Source organism: Podarcis melisellensis (genome assembly GCF_964234715.1).
Source record: "Podarcis melisellensis genome assembly, chromosome: 2".
NCBI lineage: Eukaryota > Metazoa > Chordata > Lepidosauria > Squamata > Lacertidae > Podarcis > Podarcis melisellensis.
In genome coordinates, this window is record NC_138529.1 from 123,576,625 (window position 1) to 123,603,410 (window position 26,786).

The window sequence follows — 26,786 nt, forward strand, 5'->3', positions numbered from 1 at the left end:
AACAGGGAACCGAACCATCCCCTTCATGGTTGACACAGGAGCCGCCCACTCTGTTTTGCCAGTACCAGTGTCCAAGCCCACCAAGCAAACAATTAACATAATAGGAGCTACAGGCAAATCACAAAGAGCCCCATTCCTGCAATCTGTTGTCTGTCGCCTGGGTGGCCAAGTGGTCCAACACAAGTTTTTGTATATACCAGAGTGCCCTATCCCATTATTGGGCCGAGACCTGCTATCAAAGTTGCAAGCCCAGATCTCCTTCCAACCAACAGGGGAAGTGGCAATGACCACAGGGCCGGCAGGGGAGTTCTCCTTAGAGGTACCCTTGAGGGAACATTGGCGCTTAATGATGGTAAAAGAAGAGGAGGGGATTATTCCAGAAGACCTCCTGCAAAAGGTTAACCCTGGTGTATGGGCAGAAGGCAACCCGCCCGGAATGGCAAAGAACATCCCACCTATAATAGTCAAGCCCAAACCGTTCGCCAACCCTGTGGCTGTGAACCAGTACCCTATCCCCCGGCGAGCTGCAGAAGGAGTATGGGTACATTTGGAACGGTTACTTCGCCATGGCATCCTGAGGCAGTGTCAATCTCAGTGGAACACCCCACTCTTGCCGGTGAAGAAGGAAGATAACTCGTATCGCCCGGTCCAAGACCTTAGATTAGTTAACCAAGCCGTGGAAACCCTCCACCCCAATGTGCCCAATCCTTACACGCTGTTGAGTCTAATCCCTCCCACCGCATGTTATTTCACAGTACTGGACTTGAAGGATGCATTCTTTTGTTGCCGTTTGGCAGAAGAAAGCCAACCCCTGTTTGCATTTCAATGGACAGATCCAGGAACAGGCACCAGGGTGCAATACACGTGGACAAGGCTTCCACAAGGCTTCAAGAATTCTCCAACCCTTTTTGGGGTTGCATTGGCCTCGGACCTGTCTAGCTTCCCCACCAGCCCACACAGGATTCTGTTGCAGTACGCAGATGACCTTCTTTTGGCCTGTTCAGACGAGGACACGTGTATGGAAGCCACCAAGGACTTGTTAAATCATCTGGCTGAAGCAGGATACCGAGTATCTAAGAAAAAGGCCCAAATATGCCAACCCATCGTAAAATACCTTGGATTTGATATATCCCATCAGCGACGGACCCTAAGGGAAGAAAGGAAGCAAGCCATCATCCAGATTCCAGAGCCAAAGAATCGCAGGGAACTTCGTGGTTTTTTGGGCTCGGCAGGATTCTGTAGAATATGGATACCAAACTACAGCACAATTGCCAAGCCTCTGCATGAATCAACCAGAGGAACTGAAAAGGACCCCTTTGTGTGGAAAGAAGAGCAACAACAGGCCTTCAAGGATCTGAAAAGGGCATTGCAGCAAGCACCAGCGCTGGGCATCCCAAATCCTGAAAAGCCTTTCTCCCTGTTTGTGGATGAAGACCAGGGAACAGCAAAGGGAGTGCTATGTCAAAAATTGGGAAGCTGGCAACAGCCCGTGGCATACCTATCTGAGCGCCTGACGCCTACAGAACAAGGCTTACCACCGTGCATGAGAGCAGTTGTGGCAGTAGCCACCCTATTGAACAAAGCAGACAAATTTACTTTTGGCCAAGACACTGTTTGTGTGACCCCGCATGCAGTCCCAGCTCTGCTTGACATGAAGGGCACCTATTTCCTCTCCCAAGCAAAAATGAGAAAGTGCCAGATGTTATTGTTGCACCCACGTTTGAAGTTCCAGGTCACCACCGCCCTCAACCCAGCTACCCTGTTGCCGGTAGGAGAAGGTGAGGAGAAGACGCATGACTGCATTGAAGTAATGGACGAAGTATATTCCAGCAGGCCTGATCTCAAAGACGAAGCAGACCCCCACTGGCTTTCATGGTTTGTGGATGGAAGCAGCTTTGTCGAGGCTGGGCAGCGAAAAGCAGGCTATGCAGTGGTAGCCCTGGACGACCAGGTGGTCGAAGCAAAGTCACTCCCGCCTGGAACATCGGCCCAGCTGGCAGAACTAACTGCGCTTACCAGAGCCCTGAGCCTGGCAAAGGGACAGAAGATAAACATCTATACTGATTCTAAGTATGCATTTCTGACCTTACACGCCCATGGAGCCTTATGGAAAGAGAGAGGTTTGCTTACCTCCAGAGGAAACCAGGTGGCCCACCCACAAGCTTTGTTGAACCTTCTGGATGCTGTATGGGAGCCTGAAGCGGTAGCGGTTATCCATTGTTATGGACACATAACTGGACCAGGGGAAGTGGCCAGAGGAAATCGATTGGCAGACAAAGTGGCCAAGGAAGCAGCCCGGGAACTGGCCCCAGCTCCGATCATTGGAGCCCTGGTCCCAGAAGAGATTTTAAGCACCACTGACAAGCCAGCTTATACGAAGCAGGAAAGGGACACTGCAGATGCTCAGGAGCTGACATTGTCCAAAGAAGGATGGTACCTTACCCCTGATGACAGGATATGGATTCCAGAGTCCCTTTCTCGGCAGGTTACTCAGAGATACCATGATTCAACCCACGTAGGACCAGATGCTACAACCAAGCAGCTGGAAAAGTGCTTCTACATAGCCCACCTCTACCAACTGGCAGCCCAGATCTCCAGGAAATGCCTGCTGTGTCAAAAGAATAATCCCAGGACCGGACCACTGGCTCCCCCAGGGATTCAGCACAGTGGAACGGCACCTATGGAAGATCTTGTCGTGGACTTTACTGAATTACCCCGTTGTGGACTGTACCGCTACCTGCTGGTGGCAGTGTGCACCTACACCGGGTGGGTCGAAGCATGGCCCACCAAGACTGAAAAGGCACTTGAAGTAACCAGGTGCCTGCTTAGGGAAATCATCCCTCGCTATGGATTGCCAAGGTCCATAGGATCTGATAATGGACCAGCATTTGTTCATGCAGTCCTACAGGGACTGGCAAAAGCGCTCCAGATCAACTGGAAGCTGCATACTGCTTATAGACCCCAGAGTTCTGGAAAAGTAGAGAGAATGAACAGAACTCTAAAGAATCAGCTGTCCAAGCTGACGCAGGAGACCGGGTCTAATTGGGTGGCCATGTTGCCCTTAGCATTGCTTAGGGTCCGCAGTCTCCCTTCAAAGCGGACCCACTTGTCACCATTTGAGGTTTTGTTTGGGAGACCAGTCCCATATGTTAGAATGTTAACTCCATATGCTAGCCAAGATATGCAATTGAATAACTATGTGCAGTCACTCTCCCAAGTTCTCTCCTGTTTCCACAGGTGGACCCAGGCTCGCACCCCATGTGTGTTAACTGAACCGCTTCATCAGTTCGAGCCAGGTGACGAAGTGTGGGTGAAAGACTGGCAGCGAGCTCCCCTACAGCCTTGTTGGAGGGGACCATACACTGTGCTACTTTCTACACCTACTGCTGTGAAGGTTGCTGGCATCACCCCGTGGGTCCACCATACTCGAGTGAAGAAAGCCATCTCAGATTGGACAGTAACACCAGATCCAGAGAACTCCCTTCGGCTGACCATCTCCAGACGCCTGGCAGACGACCGCTCTGCTGATATCACACCGGAAGCTGATATCTCAACGCACAGCTGAAGAATTGGATGGGAGGGGCGCCCGCGGGCCGCGTCCCCAACTCCGTGCCGGGACTAACCCAGGAAGTTCACCAGGACATTTAATATTTCCGTAGGGACTTTCTCTTTTCTTTTTGTTATCTGCTCTATGTCCCACAGCCCTGACCCCACTGAGCCATACCGCATTTATTGGCCTGATGGCCTCTGCTACGACTGGTTCGTCTTGCCGGTGGTAAGAGATGGTGTGCTCTATGGCTATTGGAAACTGGGATTTGATGAGATTGCCGTTTTAAAACACCCCACTGCCCCGTTGTGGCTCCTCTCCCACACCACTGCCCAGCACGCGTGGATAGTGCTCATACGGGAAGTTGCAGAGACGGTCGAAATCTATCGAGTTCTAGACCGCTCTTGCTGCTGTGGGAGGGTAGTCAACTGTTATATGGGAGGTAGAGCACTGTACCAACCTCATTTGATAGACCAGGTCCTACTCTTAATGCAGGCGATAGATGGGACGGAACCTATCTTAATGCAAGTATTGCAGGGGTGGGAGCCTTAACCAGGTGTGCATTGAAATTGCTAAACAAGTGGTTCAATCCACCCATCAGGGTTAGCAGAAAAGTTGACCCACGTAGTAGGAGCATCAGCTCACCAGTGGACTCTCATCCTTGAGGCTCAACAGGTAGTTAGGCACAAATATCAGTGAGCTCTTCAACCATGAGCACACCCCCTGAATATTGGTGGGAGGAACCATGGAAGGATTGGGGTTGGTGGATAGGGGTTATCTCAACCGCTCTTGTCATATGGATGTGTGTTTTCTTTTGCTGGCATGAGCGTCACCGATTTTGTGGGAGGGAACAACCAGCCCCCATCCCCTTGACCCTTCTGGTACTCGCCCTATTTGGGTTGGGTCTGGGAGATGACTCACATATACGGAAAACCGGCCGGTCAGAGCCCTATCATCAGATTTGGAGTAATAATACCTATGTTAGAGATATAGATCGTTTCTCTTCTATGCTTAATCTTTCTGAATGTTGGGTTTGTATGCATATCCCTCCTCAATTTAAGAAGCCTGGCATACTACTGCATAGTATTCCAATAAATGAGTCATTTAGAATTAGTAATCTTATGTCAGATGGTCGCACCTATTCACCCCCAGTGTTTCTGTCACTCATGGAACAGGCACCTCGTTGTCTCCGTTTCAATCATAACAGCAGCAATTTTTTAGGTCACTATCCATATTGCAATTGGACTTATGAGTATATTAATGGATCTTCCTGCTTCCAAAAAGGTACTTCCATTTATGATGCTATGTGTGTCGATTTTTATACTTGGTTTACCTGGATGACGGCGCGCAGCAGATCTAACTGCCTGCTCCAGTCTGATTTGTGGTTGCTCTGCGGCACAAGAGCCTACAAAGAAATCCCCTCTGCCTTTTCTGGAACCTGTACTTTAGGAGTAGTCGTACCCCTGGTGTATAAGATGGATAAGCTCCCAACAGTCCGTCTGCGTAACAAAAGGGACGCGAAATCACCTATTAACCAGTATACCGGCACAGCCATCTCTAGGTCCCTTCTACCCCCTTTGGGTGTAGCCATGAATTACCAGGATCTGCATAGGTTGGCAAACTGGACCGAGGCTTTGTTTAACTCCACCATCTCGGCCTTAAAAGCAATTAATAAGGAAATGTCAGAGATAAGGGAGGTAGTCCTTCAAAATCGTTACGCTTTGGATGTAGTCCTTGCCTCTAAGGGCGGAGTTTGTGCCTTAATTCATTCCCATTGCTGCATGTACATTTCAGACCAGTCAGCAAATATTTCAGCCACCATCAACCACATGGAAACAATGATAGCTGAAAACCCGCTGAAAGCCACAGGGAGTGATGCATGGGGTTGGATGTATTCCTGGCTCCCTGATGGCAGTTGGCTCAGGAATGTTATAGTATTATTAGCAGGACCGCTATTAATCCTTTTGCTTCTTTGCCTCTGTATCCCCTGCTTATTGCAATGCTTGCAGCAAATGATGCAAAGACTCCTGTCACGGAAGCTAGGACCCACAGTCATCGCTGTGATGAGGGAGTATAGGCCCATACCCCAGAACGAACCTAAATATTAGGTTGTTCAGAAGAAGAGGAGGGAGTGAAGGGAGAAGGGAACGGTTAATCATTAATATTATCTACACATAGTAAATTCCAGCACTCTGCTAGGATGGCTACACAAGCTCAAACTCAAAAATGCAGTTATTTGCAAAGTCTAAATCAGACAGGTCAGGAGGCCGTTTTCTGTCTAACCAGCTATCTGAAACTGCTGATGTTAGCTACAGGTCAGAAGGTCGTTTCCTGCCTAGCCAGAAACTGCTGTCAACTAAAAACCACTAGCAAGATGTTTCCTGCTTTGCTTCTGCTTTAAGTAATGCAAGATAAGAAGAGATACAAGGGAATGCTTAGCTAGCAAAAGAAGACACGTGTACAAGGAGGTGGGAGGGGGTGCTTACTGAGCAGAGAAAATGCTTAACCAGCAGAGGAAGTGCTTAGCTAGCAGCCTTAGCCAGCAAATATTGATATGCCCTAAAAGGGAATGAGTTGAAAACTTGCCAGCTGATTGGGGAGGTCTGGGAGGTGGGTAAATACTCTCAAAGTATAAGAAGGCTTGCAAATGCGTATTGCTTTACAGTCAGATTTCAGAAACTATATTCTGCTGGCTGTCTCTGTGCACAGATTTGCAATAAAACTCTTTTCTCCAAAGAAGAAACTTTCCTGGAATTTTTTTATTCTCTTCTCGGTCCTGGGGACGCGGGTAAGCAATTCTCTGGCAAGGTAAAGGGCCTAAGCCTACAGGGTCAGCAAACTTTTTCAGCAGGGGGCCAGTCCACTGTCCCTCAGACCTTGTTGGGGGCCGGACTATATTTTGGGGGGAAATGAGCGATTTTGGCCCACCCACAAAGAGGCCTGAAGATGTTTGGCTTTACCTGTCCCAGTTGTCGTCCCAATAGCCCCAGTTGGGCTTCTCCAGCCAGGGCAGGGCAGGGCAGGAGGCTGCGTTGGCCGGTGAAGACAGAAGCAGCAGCCCCGGCGGAGCCAAGAACAGAGGCAGGGGAACCGGGGCGTTGCCAGAGCTTTTACCCACCAACTGCTGCTGCTTCCCAACCCGCAAGCGGCAGCTGCGGCCGCTGCAACAAACCCCCTGAACGCCATGGGAGGAATGAAGGAGGGAAGGGGTGACGAAGAAAGCGCGTGAGGAAGCGGCACGGAGAAGGGACACAGAAAAGGAAGGAAGGAAGGGCGGACTGAGGGAGAGGGAGGAGGAGCAGGAGGAAAACTCAGCAGCAGCCGGCAGCCAGCGTCACCCCCCCTTCCCAGCGCCACCCTTCTGAGGCAGGCAGGCGGGTGAGCCGACTCCCCCCGTTGATGGCACCCGTTGTGGGACAAGATTGCTCGTCCCTGAGGAGAAAAGCACTGCCATGTGAGGGAGAGGGAAAGAACGGTTGCGTTGGCAATCCATACGGCGATTCCTGGACCGTCCGCAGGCCGGATCTAGAAGGCAATTGCGCCTGATCCGCCCCACAGGCATTAGTTTGCCAACCTAGATGCTTGGAGATTCAGACCCCCATTAGAACAAGAGTAAACATATTCTTCTGATTCAAAGGATTCTGCGGGAAGAAGAAACATGATCTGGATATTGAAGGAACTCCCTACAGGATTAAAAATTGTAGAGAACCAGCCAAGAACTATATCAGATCAAAACTCAAAATGGATGATAATGAGGGGTGAAAAGAGTTCATTGTATAGATGGACTAAATAACGGTTTATTTGAAAAACACTGAATTACAACATATTCCAATTACGTTAAAGTATCAAAATATGTTAAAAAGCATTTGGAAATATGGGGGAGGATGAAACTTTCACTTTTACGAAGGATTTGAACCATAAAGAGAAATGTTTTACCTAAGATGCTGTTTTTATTCTAAATGATACCAATAATAAATAATGCGAGCTTCTTTAACTAATGGCAAAGAGATATTTCATGATTACTCTGTCAGGGGGAAAACACCAAGAATAAAGTATAAAATTTTGATAGATACTAAAAATAGAGGTGGCTTCGCACAAGCTAGATTTTCTACTACGAAGCAGCCTCTTTGTGATGGTTAAAATAATGGATATCGTTGGACAACACACTATTGCTGGATTCTCAGTGGAATCTCGGTTGTAGAACGCTTCGGAAGTTGAACGTTTGGGGCTTTCAAACGCCAAGAACCCAAAGGTGAATGCTTCCATTTTTGAACGCAATTTGTAAATAAAATTATATACAGTGGTGCCTCAGGTTAAGTACTTAATTCGTTCCGGAGGTCCGTTCTTAACCTGAAGCACCACTTTAGCTAATGGGACTCCTGCTGCTGCTCCGCCGCAGGAGCACAGTTTCTGTTCTCATCCTGAAGCAAAGTTCTTAACCTGAAGCACTATTTCTGGGTTAGCAGAGTCTGTAACCTGAAGCGTATGTAACCCGAGGTACCACTGTATTAATAAAATTATCTATATATAAAGCAATTGAAACACTTCCCACACTCCTTCCATTCAAACCATTTAAGATTTTTCAGTTTGTGGATTGTAGGGTTTCAACTCTTAAACCTTTTCCTCCTTGCGAGTCCATTGATGGTTTCTAAGAACATCAGGACTAAAGCTCTATGTACGCTCCATATACGTAAGTGGTTTTCCCTTTTTGAGTTCGCTGATGTTTGCTAAGGTTTCCACTTCTATTGACGCTCTTTCCACACTCCATACATTTATTTGCTTGTCCCCGAGTGAGTCTGTTGATGTCGTCTAAGTTTCCTGTGTGTGAAATTAGGGTTCCACTCTGAAAGAAACTCTTTCAACTCTCCATACATTTAAATGGGTTCTCCCGTGTGAGTCCGTTGATGTCTTCTAACATTTCCAACATTGGTGAAGCCCTTTCCACACTCCTTACATTTAAATGGTTTCTCCCCTGTGTGAGTTTGATGATGGATACTAAGTGCTGTACCATCAAGCTCTTTCCACATTCCATGCATTTAAATGGTTTCTCCCCTGTGTGAGTCCGTTGATGTCTTCTAACATTTCCAACATTGGTGAAGCCCTTTCCACACTCCTTACATTTAAATGGTTTCTCCCGTGTGAGTCCATTGATGTTTTCTAAGTGTTCCACTGCGATTGAAGCTCTTTCCACACTCCTTACATTTAAATGGTTTCTCCCCTGTGTGAGTTTGATGATGGATACTAAGTGCTGTACCATCAATAAAGCTCTTTCCACATTCCATGCATTTAAATGGTTTCTCCCCTGTGTGAGTCCGTTGATGTCTTCTAACATTTCCAACATTGGTGAAGCCCTTTCCACACTCCTTACATTTAAATGGTTTCTCCTGTGTGAGTCCATTGATGTTTTCTAAGTGTTCCACTGCGATTGAAGCTCTTTCCGCACTCGGTGCATTTAAATGGTTTCTCCCCAGTGTGAGTTTGATAATGGGTTCTCATATCTCTCCTCTCAATAAAACTCTTTCCACATTCCATGCATTTTAATGGTTTTTCCCCTGAGTGAGTCCACTGATGTCTTCTTACTGCTCCACTAGAAGTGAAGCTCTTTCCACACTCCATACATTCAAATGGTTTCTCCCCTGTGTGAGTCCGTTGATGGATTCTAAGTGTTCCACTACAAGTGAAGCTCTTTCCACACTCCATACATTCAAATGGTCTTTCCCCTGTGTGAGTTTGATGATGGATACTAAGTGCTGTACCATCAATAAAGCTGTTTCCACATTCCATGCATTTAAATGGTTTCTCCCCTGTGTGAGTCCGTTGATGTTTTCTCAGTGTTCCACTGCGATTGAAGCTCTTTCCACAATCCATACATTTATATGGTTTTTCCCCTGTGTGAGTCCATTGATGTTTTCTCAGTGTTTCACTGTGACTGAATCTCTTTCCACAATCCATACATTTATATGGTTTTTCCCCTGTGTGAGTTCGATGATGGATTCTAAGGTTTCTACTCTCAGTGAAGCTCTTATCACACAGCATACATTTAAATGGTTTCTCCCCTGTGTGAATCCGTTGATGGATTCTAAGGCTTCTCCTCCGACTGAAGCTCTTTACACATTCCATGCATTTGAATGGTTTCTCGCCCGTGTGTGTCCGTTGATGTTTTCTAAATGTTCCACTATCGGTGAAGCTCTTTCCACACTCCATACATTTATATGGTTTTTCCCCTGTGTGGGTTCGTTGATGGTTTCTAAGGTGTCCAATCTGACTGAAGCTCTTTCCACACTCCTTACATTTATATGGTTTCTCCCCCGTGTGAGTGTGTTTATGTATACGAAGGTTTGAACTCCAAGCAAAGCTTTTTCCACACTCCATGCATTTAAACGGTTTCTCTCCTGTGTGAGTCCGTTGATGTTTTCCAAGTGTTCCACTGTCAGTGAAACTCTTCCCACACTCCATACTTTCAAATTGTTTCTCCTCTCTCTTTTCACATTCCATGAATTTATATGGTTTCTTTGTTATTCCCATTGGACATGGCCCTCCAGAATTTTGACTGCCTTCTCCATTGTCTTCTTTCAACAGGGAGGAGCAGGGGGAAAGGAAACCTAGGAAGAGAACAATGGAATATTACACACATCAATTAGCACCTGCTCTTATTTTGACGTCTTGTACATTCTTTCCTGTCCTCCATATGTTCCAAATTTTTAGGAAAGACAGATGAAATAATGTTAAATAATGGTAATAATGCATCATCAGCCTTTCCTAACCCTTAATTAAGCATTAATGAAGCAGCATTATCTTAGAATACGGTTGAACTATGGGGTTTACGTTTTATAAAAAGTGGTTTCTCACAGGAACGGGAGCTGCTCTATGTTCCATGAACCTGGCCATTTTGGGAGACCCATATATAAGTCTAGTGACAAGGCTTGGTGCTTGTGGTCGGTTGAAGGAGTGCTCAGTTGGAGAATGTTCTTGGGGTTGGACCTCCATCTCTCAGCCTTGCATTATGGAATGGAGAGAGCTGGAGATGCAGAAGGAAAGCAGCTGGAGCCTGACAGCTGGGAAGGCCAGATTGAGACACCCACCCCAATTATGATTTATAATAATTATATGCCACCAGGTCTCGCACCCGCCTCCTGACACTGGCTTATCTTAGCGGAGATTCCCTGTCCAGGCCTCTTTCACTGTTCTTCCTCCTTTGCCCTGGGTGGCCAAGGGCTTCTGGATATTGTAGCTTTGACAATATTTCTTGGAGTTTTATGAAGAAGAATTTACAGGGGATGGGGGTAGGTCAAGGGTTTGAAAATGGTATAGGTGCAATTTATTCAGAACAAAAGGCAAAATTAATTGTGAACAATGCAGTGACAGAAGAGTTTAAGATTGAGAAAGGGACACGGCAAGGCTGCCCAATTTCTCTATTGCTCTTTATATCGGTCCTTGAGGTTTTGTTAAACATGATAAGAAAGGACCAAGAGGTTAAATGTATACAAGTGGGAGCTAAACAATACAAACTGAAAGCATTTGCTGATGGTATTGGAACTGATTCAACAATTTGGACAGGTAACAGGTTTTAAGCTGAATAAGACGAAAACCAAGGTTTGAGAGAAAAACTGTGAATGAGAGAGAGAAGTTTCAGGAGGAGACAGGACTAACACTGGTTAAGAAAGTGAAATATTTAGGGGTTAACATGACTGCCCAAAATGTGAATTTATTTAAGGATAATTATGAAAAATGTTGGATTGAAGTGAAAAAGGATTTAGAAATATGGACAAATTTGAAGTAATCATTGTTAGGCCGAATTGCTGTGATAAAAATGAATGTGCTGCCAAGGATGTTGTTTTTGTTTCAAACATTACAAATTTTGGATAAGATGGATTGTTTCTAGAAGTGGCAGAAAGATATTTCCAGATTTGTTTGGCAGGGCAAGAAGCCTTGAATAAAATTTAAGATATTAACTGATGCTAAAGAAAGAGGTGGACTTCCGGGTCGGCGCCATCGCCAAATGGCGGACTCCCTCCGAGCTCCGGAGGGAGCATGCTGGGCAGGGGTTGGGTCCCGCCGCGCCGGCGACGCGGGGACCCTCAAAAACCATGGGCGGTGATGCCCATGGACTTGGTGACTTGGGCATCACCATGGGCGGTGATGCCCCCCGACCCGCGAAGGAGCCTTTTTAAAGGCTGCGGAACGGGTGACGGGAGGTGTGTGGTGCTGTGAGTCCACTGCTTCCCCTGCCTAGCGAAGCCGCATGCCATTCGACGGAGAGCACCGACTTCTTCTTTTGAAAATTTGGATTAAAAAGAACAACCCGTGAGTAAATTTATCGGACTTAAAAGGAAAAATTTGTTTTACGAATTCGGAGCGAGCGGGGGAGGTGCAAAAAGGAAGTCTGCCCCCCCCCCTGTTGTAGATGTTTTAACGCAAGGATTTGATAACTAAGATCGAGAGAAGAATTTACTTATTCGGAAAAAGTTAATTTCACGAAGGGAAATTACAAGTAATTGTGCTGGAGGAGAAGAGTGGTTTGTGAGAACTAAAATGTAACCCCCCGGGAACCGGGAGCGATCCGTTATGAGAGACTGGTGAAGAGACATAGAAATTTTGACAGCTGTCAAAGTAGCTGTCAAAGTAGGAGAACAAAAGAGAACTTTGTTACGATGACTTTGCTGGTTAGGTTCGTTACAATTTGGATACAAATTATTGAAAACAAGGGCAACAAGTTATTTGACTTTTGGGTCTGATCTGGAAAGCAACTAAGTTACCATATTCCCTCTAGAGGGAGTTTTGGGACATTGCAAGAGTGGCAGCAAGTGGAAAAACACTCATGGAATTGAACAGATTTGTTATCTCCTGGGAAAGCTGCAAAAACGAAGTATTATTTTGTCTACAGAGGTTTCTACACTAAAGGAGACAATGGATTTATCTATTGAAGGAAGGAAGGGACTTGACGTAAGTTTATGTTCCTGAACAAATAAAGCCTCTGTAGAGGAACCAGAAGTTTTTGAATTAGAAGGTTCTTGCAGCGGAACAGGAAAAGAAACCTGAGGAATAAGAACTGGACTAAACTTGAAGTTGGAACATTTGGGACATCCAGACTTTAAAAGGATCAAGAAACAGAATCTGAGTTATACTCTTAAATATAGAGGTCTGGATGGAAGAAGAATGATCTTTTCTGGGAGTTTCTCCAAGATTGGACCTTTTGAAATTAAAAATTACCTAAAAGACGGCAAAGTCGAATTGAGAGAGATCTAGATATGGACGTGGGATCTCCAGGCCGGCAGTAGACAGATGGATGGATTTTGGGGATCAAAACCGGGAAAGGGGGGAGGAAGATTTGGAACCCAAAGGCTGTAAAATTATATCTTTTTAATTTTTTCTTGTTTTACTTTGTGGGATAAAAATAGGGGAACTCGTGGAAGGGAACTGGGGTCGATCTTAGGGAAGTATAAAAAATTTAAAGAGAAATGGTTAATTAAGATAAATTAATTTTGAATAAATGGGCTAATTGTAATTATAATAAGGTTTTAAAATTTGGGGTAAGAATTTGTGGAATCAATCTAATGGAAATGGAATACAAGAGGGGGAGGGGGGAGCCCTGGAAAGATGTCAATGAAAATTAAGGCTTTAAGTGTAAATTTTATCTTTTTCTTTTTTCTTTTCTTTTTTTCTATTCTGGAAACTTTAATAAATATCATTTAAAAAAAATAAAATAAAGAAAGAGGTGGATTTGCCCTGCCAGACCTTAAACTTTATTATGAATCAGCTGCTTTTTGCTGGCTGAGAGAATGGCTGCTTCTTGAAAACACTGACGTGTTGGATCTAGAAGGTTTCAATAATGCATTTGGTTGGCATGCATATTTGTGGTACGATAAGGTAAAAGTACATAAAGCGTTTAAAAATCATATTGTTAGAAAAGCATCATGGGGAAGTTACTTGCGTGGCAGCTTAGGAAAAGAAAGAAACAAAATACGATTAACAAACTAATTGTGGATGAGAGAGTGATAGAAGACCCAGATGAAATTGAAAATAGGTTTGTTGCGTTTTTTGAAAAGCTGTACGAAAAAGGAGAAGAAGGCAGTATAGAAATAGAGAACTATCTAGATCAAGAAGAAAGAAAATTCTTCACAGAAGAGGATTGTACACAACTAAACAAAGAGGTGTCAGTAAAGGAGGTCAGGGACGCTATTAGTAAGATGAAGAATGGAAAGTCCCCTGGACCGGACGGCCTGCCCGCAAAATACTATAAAAAACTGATAGATTTGTTAGCGCCGGCACTAACGGAGGTAATAAATAATATCTTCAGCGAGGGGAGAATCCCCAGTTCCTGGAAGGAGGCGTATATTACGCTTATCCCTAAGAGTGAAAATGAAAAGGCAGATTTAAGAAACTATAGGCCAATTTCACTTCTAAACTGTGATTATAAGATCTTCGCAGATATCATGGCAAGTAGGCTTAAAAAGCTCCTAAATAGATATATACATAGAGATCAAGCGGGATTCCTCCCTGGGAGGCAGTTGAGGGATAACGTCCGATATGCTTTAGATATTATTGAGTACTTAGAGGCAAGGCCAGACATACCAGCGGCTCTTATTTTCATAGATGCAGAAAAAGCATTTGATAGTGTCTCTTGGGAATTCTTGCTACAAAACCTTGAAAAGGTGGGCATAGGGGGCCCTTATTTGAAGGGCATAAAGGCGATATACACAGAACAACAAGCTGGGTTGATTATCAATAATAACTTGACTAAACGCTTTTCAATTAAGAAAGGCACAAGACAGGGCTGCCCTTTGTCACCCTTGCTGTTCATCATGGTGTTAGAAACAGTAGCAAATAAAATAAGAGCGACCCCGGACATCAGGGGTTTAAGAATTGGAGAGAAAGAATACAAACTTAAGGCCTATGCCGACGATTTGGTCCTATTTCTAGAAAACCCAGTTGAGAGCACGAGCAGAGCGGTGGAACTTTTGGAAGAGTTTGGCAAACTGTCTGGATTTAAGTTAAATAGGAAAAAAACCAAAATATTAACAAAGAATTTGACAGAACAGGAGAAACGACAGTTGGAACAAAAGGTGGATATCAAAGTAGTAAATAAAGTGAAATATCTGGGAATTTGGTTATCCCCAAAGAATATAAATTTGGTAGAGGACAATTACAATAAGATGTGGAAAGAAATTAAGAAAGACATGGATACCTGGCGTAGACTCAACTTATCATGGACCGGGAGAATGGCATCGATTAAGATGTGCATTCTCCCGAGGTTGTTATTCCTATTTCAGAATTTACCAGTTATAAAAGGCCCCGCCTGCTTTAAGAATTGGCAAAGGACTCTGACCAAATATATTTGGCAGGAGAAAAAACCCAGGGTGAAACTTAAATATCTGATGGACTCCAGGGAGAGAGGCGGTTTTGGTGTACCAAATTTAAGGCTGTATTATGAGGCGGCATGCCTTCTCTGGATAAAAGATTGGGCCACTTTGAAAGACACAGATTTATTAGACCTCGAAGGGTTTGACTTAAGATTCGGGTGGCATGCCTACCTCTGGCAGGAGAAGGATAAAGTGCATAGAGACTTCTATAATCATATAGTCAGAGGTTCTCTTTTAGAGGTTTGGAATAAGAAGAAAAAACTGATTGAACAAAGCACCCCCTGGTGGCTTTCACCCGTGGATATTATCAAAATAAAGAAATTAAATATGACAGGAGAAAGGTGGACGTATGAGGACCTTTTAATAAAATCAGAAGAAGGGTGGAAGTTAAGACCGCTTGAAGAGCTGAAAGAGAAAATTAAGGACTGGTTCCACCTGCACCAAATTAATGCATTATGGAGTGAACATAAGAGAATAGGTATGGGTAATAATAAATCTAGATTTCAAGTGGAGATACTAGAGAGCAATAATAAACTACTCTCCAAAATGTACAGGCAACTACTGGAATACGAAAATAAGGAGGAGGTGGTTAAAGAGGTTATGATTAAATGGAATAAAGACCTAGGATACGAGATAGGATATAACAAATGGCAAACTCTCTGGAAGAAAGGCATGAGATTTACAGCGTGTGCTGCCTTACGTGAGAACCTAGATAAGATGGTGCACCGTTGGTACCTGACTCCGACAAGAATAGGGAGGATGTATAGAACAGCAGATAATACCTGCTGGAGGTGTAAAAACAGAGTTGGGAGCTTCTTCCATATTTGGTGGACCTGTGAGGAGGTGAAGGGTTTCTGGGGACAAATTTACGAAGAACTAAAAAAAATCCTGAAGTATAACTTCCCCAAGAAACCCGAAGCCTTCCTCTTAGGGATGATTGGGGAGGAAATAAAAAAGACGGACCAGACGTTTTTCCAATACGCCACTGCTGCAGCGAGGATTCTAATAGCAAAAAAATGGAAATCCTCTGAAGTTCCCACAACGGGAGAGTGGCAGGTGAAACTCTTTCAATACTTGGAATTGGCGAGACTTACACAATATATTAGGCGGGACAACTCCATTAAAAAGAAAGAGGATTGGACTAAATATGTAAGATATCTTGAGAATAATCTTGGAATTAACAATTTAACAGTAGATGATGCTTAACTCCTATGACATGTAAAGACAAATTGTAAATAACTGCAGAAGAACTGTACGGAATATTTAATCCAAAGCTGAGGTAAATGGAAGTCAATTGTTTTGCAAGGGTATGATTGGAAATCTCTCTTTTTTTTTCTCACTACGTGTATCTGTATATAATCTTCTTTTTATTGTTTTCTTTTTTTTATTGTGTGTCTTTCTTATTCTTTGTTAGGTTATCTTTACCTTTTTTTGTATGTGGTATTTTGTATGTTTGTAATAAAAAAAAAAGGAAAAAAAAAGAGAAAAGCATCATTTAATGTTTGGACAAGATATAAAGATTTGCTAGAAAAGAAAATCCCAAGATGGTTGTCACCAATGGAAGCGAAGGCACAGCAAAAACTCAATATGGAGGCCAAATGGCCAATATATTGGGAAATTCTGGAACAAGATGGAGACAGAATAAAATTGCAGAGCTTTCAAAAATTGAAAAATAAAGTGTGAGATTGGCTCCATTATTATCAAATAATGGAGGCATACAATTTGGACAAAAAAGTTGGTTTCCAGGTGGAAAAATCAAAATTGGAAACAGAATTGTTAGATCCAAAAATTAAGAATTTGTCAAGAATGTATAACTTGCTGTTGAAATGGAACACTCAGGATGAAACGGTGAAATCAGCTATGATTAAATGGGCACAAGATGTTGGACATAACATAATGATGGCTGACTGGGAACAGTTATGGACCACAGGTATGAAATTCACGGCATGTAATGCCCTAAGATAAAATTTAATGAAAATGATTTATAGGTGGTACATGACACCACTCAAGCTTGCAAAAATTTATCATTTGCCCAACAATAAATGTTGGAAATGTAATGAGACTGAAGGTACATTCTTTCACCTTTGGTGGACATGCCCAAGGATTAAGACATTCTGGGAGATAATTTATAATGAAATGAAAAAGGTATTCAAATATACCTTCCTGAAGAAACCAGAGGCCTTTCTCCTGGGCATGGTCGGCCAATTGGTGCCAAAGAAGGACAGAACATTTTTTATGTATGCAACAACAGCAGCAAGAATACTTATCGCGAAATATTGGAAGACACAAGATTTACCCACCAGGGAAGAATGGCAGATGAAGTTGATGGACTATATGGAACTGGCAGAAATGACTGGCAGAATCCGAGACCAGGGAGAAGAGTCGGTGGAAGAAGATTGGAAAAAGTTTAAAGACTATTTACAGAAATACTGTAAAATTAATGAATGTTAGAAAAATGTTGGAATGAAGTTATATGGCTTTAGTAGAAATGTTATAAGGAATTAAGTATAAATAGATTAATAGAATATTAAAGGAAAAAAGGTTAGAATGTGTTAAGATAATTATAGGATAGAAAACAGAGGAAGATGGAAAGGAATTGCTGAAACAATTAACAGAAGTGGAATACAAAAAGGGAGGTGTGAGGAGGTCGTGGAAATAAGTGAATGAAAGATGGGATAATGAGATTGTTTGATTTATTTGATTGTTTTTGTTTTGTTTTGCTAGTTTAATGTGTCAATGTTATGTAGTGTTTTTGTATTGTATTGTTTTTGTAGTGTTTAAATTGTTGGAAAAGTAATAAATATTATATATATATATATATATATATATATATATATATATATATATATATATTTGCTTTCGTACAGCCTGCAATCCCTACACAGATCTGGCTGACACAGGCCACAAAACCACAGCTCGCCCCTATACACGAAGCCAAGCCAGAGCACAACTAAGTGCAGTACAGCCATCTTCTCAGAGAAACCCTTCACAAAGTTCAAGGGGTCAAGACACAAAGACTTCAGCAACTAATCCACACCTAATGACCCACCTAAGTGGTACTCAGGATATCACTCAAGAAATCACTCAAGATATCTCTCAAGTAATTAAGGAACAAAAGAAGAAAAGGCACACTAGCCGGGGAACTTCCTCTCTGCCCAGAACATTGGAGGCTATACACCACACCCCCTCAACAGTATTTATAGGAACTCAAACACTGAGATCCTGCTCTGTTCCAGTAACAAGAAGCCGAAAGCACCAGCCTGAAGATGACGAGTGAGACCTCGTCGAAACGTCGCCTAGACACCCCAACTTTTACACGGGAAGACACCCGAGGACACCAAAACCTGCATTCCTGTACCCGTGAAAATCTACGAAAGCATATATATATATATATATATATATAAAATAATTATATGCCGCCAGATCTCGCACCTGCCTCCTGACACTGGCTTTTCTTAGCGGAGATTCCCTGTCCAGGCCTCTCTCACTGTTCTTCCTCCTTTGCCCTGGGTGGCCAAGGGCTTCTGGATATTGTAGCTCTGCTCCAACTGGGAATTATTTATTAAATTGTTATACCTCTCTTCATATGAAGATCACAAGATAAAAATATGTGTGACACTGAAAAAGATGAGTATTAAAGGTGAATAACACTGATTGTGGGAAAGAATAGAAAGAAGATGAAACCAGTGGTGTGTCCACCTGAATGTAATATAATAACTGTTGGAGATAAGCAGTGTCCAGTGCACAGCGGAATGATGAAAAGTACGTGCCAACATGCTCTATATTGCTTTATTTACATTTCAAAGCTGGTATGTTACAGAAAAACATCTTCCCTCTGCCGGAGCAGAGAAAGGCATCCTCTCTCCTCTAAAGCACGGAGAGAATCACTAAAGTGAAACTGCAAAGAACAGTGAAAAACAGGAAACCAGTGTACGTCACATCCAGTCTCCTTTCCCGTGAGAAAACCAACAGTGCATTTACTGTGGAATGTAAACAACCTGTCTCGTGACAAGCACTTCGCTGCACAGAGAAGAAAGCAGAAACCAACATCCTCCCCCTTTCTGTGAACATCTCTGGGCAGCGTGTTCGTACAATATCAGTACAAACCCAACTTCTGCACATAGGTACAGTGTTGATCCCTTGATACAATCTTGGACAATACATCAGCAGGAATTTCATTACCTGGCATATAGGACACCGTTACTAGTCCCTTCTGAATACGTTCCCTAGCATGTTGCAACTTCAATTGCAAGTGCTTCGTGCTTTGCTTACAACCTTCAGAATTCAGCAAAGCCAAACATGCTTTGTTGTCCTGGTAAACCTGGATTGGACATTTGACAGGAATTTTCATGTCTTTGCACAATTGTAACAACCATTCACAATCTTTAAGTGAATAAGACAGTGCATTCAGTTCAGCTTCACAAGTACTTAAGCTAACTGTTGTTTGCTTCTTGCATGACCAATCAAATAGATCCTGATTGTACGTATAGCAAACTCCAGACGTACTTTTCCTGTCTGTAGTGTCACTTCCAAAACTTGCATCTGCAAATATCTCAAGACCACCAGACTTCTGATTGTTAAATCTCAGTCTGTAATGCATAGTGCCTTTCAAATACCGCGCTATGCGTTTCAGAGCTTTCCAATCCTTAACAGTGGGATTGTTGACTTGTCTGCTTAGCAAATTACAGCTAACAGCAATGTCTGGTCTTGAACATCTGGCAATGAAGTTTAGTTTGCCTAGCACACTTCTGTACAGTGTAGTGTCAGAAAATGCTTCTTCAGTGTCATCTACCTGATAACCTGTTATCATCGGTGTGTCCACAGGGTTAGCATCCATCAGGTTTAGTTTGTTTAACACATCAGCAATTTTCCGTGACTGGTGTACTAGAATGTTACCATCTTGATCTCTTTCTATTTCCAGAGATAGGTAGTTGTTTACCTCACCAAGATCTTTCATGTCAAAGTGCTCTTTCAGTTGAGCTAGGGCGTTATTGTACATTGTGACATCTTTCCAAAAGAATAAAAGATCATCAACATAAAACAAACAATACAGTTTCTTTTGCCCCTCCTCTTTGACAAATACACATGGATCAGCTTTCCCTTGCTTAAAACCTAGAGAAAACAATACATCAGTGAGTTTTGTGTGCCAACACCGTGCACTTTGTTTGAGACCATAAAGGGATTTTTTCAGAGCACAAACAAATCCCTGTTTTACCTGTACGCCATCAGGTGGAAGCATATAAAGTGATTCATTTAGAGATCCGTACAGAAAAGCTGTATTCACATCATGGTGACTAATGTGTAGATTTTCTTCTGCAGCTAGCTTGAGCATAAGCCTAATGCTCTCATACCTCACTGTGGGTGAGTAGGTCTCGTGATAGTCTTCACCTGGTACCTGTGCAAAACCTCTGGCTACCAATCTGGCTTTGTGTCTGACTATCTTGCCATTTTGATCAGTCTTGGCTTTGAAGACCCATTTGCTTCCAAGCAGTTTCATTCCTGGAACTACTGGAACTAGCTCCCATGTTTTGTTCCTTTCCAAGGAATCAAGCTCAGCCTTCATGGCATTTAACCATGGCTCAGCTTCCTTTGAATCCAAATCCTGGATTTCTTGGAAACTTGAAGGTTCAAATACCTTCTTGGAGCTTTTAACAGCTGTTATTGCTATCTTAGCAAACTCATCAGCAAATCTCTTTGGAGGTCTGCCTTTTGTGGCTCTCTGTGACCTACGAATTAGCCTTAAGTCCTCAACACTCTCCTCTTCCTTTTTAGGAGAAAAGTGACCTATTGTGAACAATGGTTCTTCCAATTCTTGATCAGAGCTTTCAGAGGGTCGCATAGAGGCTTTCGCACTCTTGAAATCCTCTGAATCACCCGATTCAGTTTCAGACTCAGAATCAGAACCTTCTTCAGTGGGTGTGGGTTGTTGCGGTTGCATTTGACTATCCTCAGTCTCATCACTGTCATCAGGATAACATTGGAAAATTCCCACATTCTCCCCCCACTTTGCATTGTACTCAACACTTCTTGTGAGCTTAATTGTCTTAGAGTCAGTCATCATTATTCTGTAAGACCCTTTCTGATAACCTAGAAAGATACCATGCAATCCACGCTTGTCTAATTTGGAGCTTTGTGGTGAGTGAACCCACATGTCAGAACCAAAAATTTTCATGTGTTTGATGTATGGCTTCTTGCCAAACATCTTCTCATAGGGGGTACAACCAATCGCTGAAGATAACCTGCGATTGTAACTGTAAACAAAACACGAGAGAGATTCAGCCCAATAACTCTCTGGAAGATTTGCATCATGCAGCAAGGTTTTTAACCCTTGAAGCAATGTCTGATTTGCTCGTTCCGCAAGTCCATTCTGCCATGGCGAGCGAGGACTAGACAAATCGTGTTGAATTCCTTTCTCAGTCAGAAAAGCTTCAAACTGCTGAGAAGTGAATTCTCCCCCCCCCGGTCAGTGAAAAGAATCTTTATCTTCTTACCATGCACATTTTCCAACCAAGCACAGAATTCCTTGAACCTTGGAAAAGCCTCTGATTTCTGCTTGAGATTGTACACATAAATATATCTGGAAAATGCATCAATGAGAACCATGAAGTACCTATTTCCACCCAAAGAGGGCGCTAGTGGTCCAACCAAATCAGCATGAACAACCTGGTATGGTTCTGTAGCTTGCCTACTAGACACCTTACCTTTCGCAGCCATTTTCACCTTGTTTGCTGCGCATGCCTTGCACTTCATGTGGTACCTGCAGGGTTTAATAGTCATACCTTCAACCAAGGCAGGCATTTTAGATACTGCCTCAAAATGCAAATGACCAAATTTTCTATGAAAATCATGAATACATTCTGCATGCAAACTTTTGTTAGAACCTGCAATGCAACAAGTGTCATCCTGCACAACATCATCATAATACAAAACATACAAACGACCAACAAATTCAGCATACAACACATAATCATTTTTCTTTGTGATGATGCACCTTTTGTTCTTGAAGGAAACGTCAATGTTCCGCTCATTCAGCTGTCCAACGCTGAGCAGATTATGTTTGGCATCCGGCACATAAAGCACATTCTGTATCGATAAGTCCAAACTGTGAAGAACAACAGTTCCGTAGCCTTTACTGGGAATTGTGTGGTCATCCGCCTGGTGAATCGCACCTTCCTGCGGTGTAAAAGACACGAACAGTCGCTTATCGTTGCACATGTGATGCGTTGCCGCTGAATCAACAGCGAAGAAAGATCTAGACGTCTTCTGGACCTCTGCAACTTTTGGAGTGAAGCGTGTTGGTTTCTGCTTTCTTCTCTGTGCAGCGAAGTGCTTGTCACGAGACAGGTTGTTTACATTCCACAGTAAATGCACTGTTGGTTTTCTCACGGGAAAGGAGACTGGATGTGACGTACACTGGTTTCCTGTTTTTCACTGTTCTTTGCAGTTTCACTTTAGTGATTCTCTCCGTGCTTTAGAGGAGAGAGGATGCCTTTCTCTGCTCCGGCAGAGGGAAGATGTTTTTCTGTAACATACCAGCTTTGAAATGTAAATAAAGCAATATAGAGCATGTTGGCACGTACTTTTCATCATTCCGCTGTGCACTGGACACTGCTTATCTCCAACATTTGGTTCCGGGCCCAGAAAAACGCAGTGTTTTGAGAATGGACTCCAGAAGTCGGGCTCCTGGCAAAGGAACAAAGGAGCAAAGAAACGGAGTGCCGGCAGAGGATCGGAACAGCGGCAGAGGGACGGATCGCACGGTATCTGCTCTGCGCGTCAAAATGATTGATGTGAGGTATGTGCTACTGCTCCGGGCAGCCTGCCAGCTTCTAATTAATGGCTTTAAGGCTGGACTTTGAACTTTTAAAGCCGTTTTCCACGGCACAAGCGTAGTGGCTTGGATGGCTGGGAAAGTGAAAGTAACTTTGAATTTGCCTTTGGAATGAGGTTTGAAGCAGCAGACGCAGCCAGTATAAAGCAGCTTGATTTAAAGCAGCAGAGATGGCTAGCTGCACAAAGCTAGCTGATGCTTTTGGGATTCCTAAGCTCAATAAGAAAAATTACGCGGACTGGGTTTTGTATGCAGAGGCTATTCTGCGGAAAGAGGGTCTGTTTGAGGTGATTACAGACAACCCCCCAGCTCCAATTACAGATGCATGGGAAGCTAAGGATTCCAAAGCAAGGGGAACTCTTACGTTGATAGTATCCCCAGAAGAGCTCTGTCTATTGCGTGAGAAGACCTCAGCCAGAGAAATTTGGGACGCTTTGAGAGAGGCTCACTTGAGGACAGAAGCTGGATCCACTATGTTTTACTTTAACAAGCTGCATAATATGGCTCTTGCTGAAGGTGGAGATGTGCGTATACATCTGATGGAGATGCAGAATCTGAGACATGAGCTGCAACAGAGAGGACTCAACTTTCCAGAGGCTGTGTATTCCTTCATGATACTACAATCTTTGGGTTCAGGTTGGGAGTCTGTTGCAACTCAGATTGCTGTACAACCAACTGCTCAGCTGACAGTGGACTATGTTACTGCCGTGATTAAGAATGAAGCAGATCGCCGGGGTGCTGGCTGCATGGGAAAGGGGGAGTCTTCACAGACGTCATCCCATAGTGCAGTGGAACCACCAGATGGCGCCAAAGCTTTGAAGGCAGTGAAATGCTACTCGTGTGGACGTCTAGGCCATATGAAGAGGGAATGCAGATATCCCAAGGCCAAGACAGAGCAGCGCAGCGAAAGCTCATCGCGTGGAAAAGGCCGAGGCAAAGGCAAAGGTCCGGTGTCCAGAACAACGCAGCACAAGGCAATGGTTATAATAATAACAACAACAACAACAATGTGTAAAGAAATCAATCTTCAACAACAACAACAACAACAACAATGTGTAAAGAAATCAATCTTCAAATCAGTTTCAGATTCCCTGGCTGTATTTCTCAGCCACGATTGTGACTCAGAATCTTAGCCACACTTTTTTCTAGAATCTCAACCGGACATAGGAGCCAGATAATCCCTGGGATTCCATCCAGACATTCCTTTAGTGTGGGCGGCAGCAGCGGAGAAAGGAAGGAAGCAACTTTGGGGGCAAACCATTTCCTTCTGAAGGTCTTCCCCAGCGGCCAGCAGGGTTGATAAACTGCTCAGTGGAGACACCTTGGCTTTATAGTGTTAGGGTATGGATACCAATCACAATCCCTGAACAATTGTCTCAAGAACCCTTAAGATCCAGTTCCACCAACTCCCAAGTAACACTGAGCCCTAGAGGAACCTTTTATGCTGAGTTGAGGCATCTCTGGCCCTCCAGATGTGGTTGGACTCAAAGTACCACCTGCGCAAGCAAGGATGGCCCATGGCCAGGGAGGATGGGAGTCTTATCTGGGGGGACACACTTTCCCCTTATTCCCCCTCCCCTGAAAACGCTGAATATCTGTATTTCGTTTCCTCCTTCCTCCGTGATCTCCAACATCTTCCTGATGAAGTCCAACCAACTGCTCACATTCCCAAATCATCCTGCACCATTGACTTCCCAAGGCGGCTGCATTGTGTCTAGGACACTGGCAATGGGACAGCACCTTCCACTGGACAAGAGGATAGAGGGCTAAATCAGGGCTGGCCAAATGGGACTCCGCTCCGTCCCCTCCTTGCCCCTCCCTCCATCTCCTGCCTGAGGGGGCTGCCTCAGTTTCCCTAGTGGGGGAGCAGGCCCTGAGAACAGCCTTCTCTCTGCCCCCAAAATACAGGAAACACGACAAAGAAGGCCTTGGAGTGTCACCGTGGAACATAACAACAACAAAAACAGGTTGTATGTCACTTTGGGTTGCCCTGGGCAAGAGAAAGCAACTAATAGATTCAATAAATAAACTGCAGTACAGTGGTACCTCGGGTTAAGTACTCAATTCGTTCCGGTGGTTAAGAAAGTGTTCTTAACATAATGGGGCCTCCTGCTGCTGCTGCCGTGCCGCTGGACCACAATTTCTGTTCTCATCCTGGGTTAGCGGAGTCTGTAACCTGAAGCGTATGTACAAGAGGAACAGCCATTTTAGATCTGGTCCTAACCAATGTTGATGACCTGGTTAGTGGGGTAGAAGTGGAAGGATCATTAGGCGCGAGTGATCATGCTCTTCTGAAGTTTACTATACAGCGGAAAGGAGCAGCCAAGCATACTAGGACTCAATTTCTTGACTTTAAGAAAGTCGACTTTCTTAAATAAGATCGCTGCTTATTTCCTTGACATCTGATGGGAGGGCATTCCATAGGGCAAGCGCCACTACCCAGAAGGCCCTGTCTGGTTCCCTGTAACCTCACTTCTCGCAATGAGGGAACCGCCAGAAGGCCCTCGGCGCTGGATTTCAGTGTCCAAGTTGAACGATTGGCTACACCTGCAAAAGAGATCATGTTAGAATCACAAGAATTACATTCCATGTAATCACTTTGATCAAAAGTCAACAAATACAGTCCATCTTTCTCTTCGGCAGAAAGATACAACTCTCTATCTTTGTAGATCTCGCAGTGTTGATTATCATAGGACAGTTTTAGTCCCTTGTTGGCAATCTGCGAAACAAATAAACATTGTTTATAGTCAAGTTCTGACTTTTAAGATACACAGTCCCAATTCCGGTGGCTTCCAGCTCTTGACCGTTGGCTTGTTGTACAACGAAGCTTTGCTTCTTAAACGACGAAAACAAATCCCTACGATGGGTCATGTGAAATGTGCACCCAGTGTCGATGACAAAAGCGTTCTCCACTTCTGGCTTGGTTCCCTTCGACATCAAAGCCTTTGCAGGCTTCGTCTGTGACTTGGCATGACTTCTGCCTGACGCCTCAGACTTTGTGGAGCTTCCCTTCGCTCCCTTGTTCTGACGTGGCTTCTTACAGTACCGCTGAAGATGCCCAGTTTGTCCACAATTGTAGCATCGGACAACGTTCAAAGCTACGGCATTTTCTCCAGTAGCAGTAGCAGTGGGGGTGTCAGAACTCCGTTCTTGTCTCCCCCTGTCCTTGACTTCCAGGGCGGCAAGTCTGTCATGTTCATTCAGAACGATGGCAAAGACCCTGTCCGACGTTAGATCAGCTGCTGGGAGAGACCCCAGCTGACTGGCAACCGTTTTGTAAGTCCGATTCAGACTGTTGATCACCATGAAGCAAAACACTTCCTCCTGCAGACGGAAATTGCGTTCCACCATCTGTTGACGCAGAAATTTCATTTCCGTCAGGTGCGCTTGAACATCTCCATCAGGCGCAAGCCTCAGGTTGGTCAGCTTCTCAAAATACAGCAACGCTGAAGAACCTGCATCTCTCTGATGAGTCCTTCTCAGCGTGTCCCAAACATCTTTCGCGTGCTGCAAATCTTGTATATGAATAAGCTGAGAGTCTGACACGCACAGAATTATAGCAGTTCTGGCCTTCACATCCTGTGACTCCCAAGCACGCGTTGGTGCTGCAGGGATGGGGTTCTCAATCACCCCAAACAGTCTCTGATTCTGCAGCAAGGCCTTCATCTTAATAGACCAAGATGCATAATTGTCACTGGTCAAAAGGGTTGGAGAAGGCAGGGCTCCCCCCTTCTTGGCATCCATTTTGAGTCCTTGCATTGACTCTCAAACCCAAGCCTCTAAAATCCAATAGCTGGCTTGTTTACACTCTGTGCACCTGGCAGCTATAACACTGGCCGCTTGGAAAGTCCCTTCCAACAGTTCCTTTTGGGTCTAAGTCAAAACAAAACTTGTTTTTGCCTCTCCGAGGCACAGCTTGACTGTACAGCCCTTATCTTGAAACTGGCCTGCGTTGCTAAGCAACTGCATTCCCTTCCTTGAACAGGAAAAACTACAGGAATGTCTGGAATGCAGAGCTCTTCTCTCTCGGAGCTGTTTTTCCCAAACG

At 44.1% G+C, this 26,786-nt stretch overlaps 1 protein-coding gene and 1 long non-coding RNA gene across 5 annotated transcripts in view; one reads left to right on the plus strand and one right to left on the minus strand.

Moving 5' to 3' along the window:
- The window catches only part of LOC309365410, a 61,466-nt gene extending 54,326 nt beyond the window's left edge, over window positions 1-7,140 (plus strand). The window contains exon 3 of the long non-coding RNA XR_014166117.1: window positions 6,566-7,140. This is a non-coding gene — a long non-coding RNA (uncharacterized lncRNA). The remainder of the gene's footprint in view (window positions 1-6,565) is intronic.
- A 1,297-nt stretch (window positions 7,141-8,437) lies between these two features.
- LOC309364892 (uncharacterized protein) overlaps window positions 8,438-26,786 on the minus strand; it is an 86,784-nt gene continuing 68,435 nt past the window's right edge. For 3 of the 4 annotated variants that reach the window (XM_081902873.1, XM_081902872.1, XM_081902871.1), the window contains exon 2: window positions 8,438-10,149. In XM_081902873.1, the coding sequence (XP_081758999.1) occupies window positions 8,918-10,149 (1,232 nt within the window). In that variant the 3' untranslated portion in view covers window positions 8,438-8,917. Of the gene's footprint in view, window positions 10,150-24,784; window positions 25,253-26,786 lie in introns of those variants that run through there. The other variant, XM_081902874.1, reaches the window with a different exon arrangement.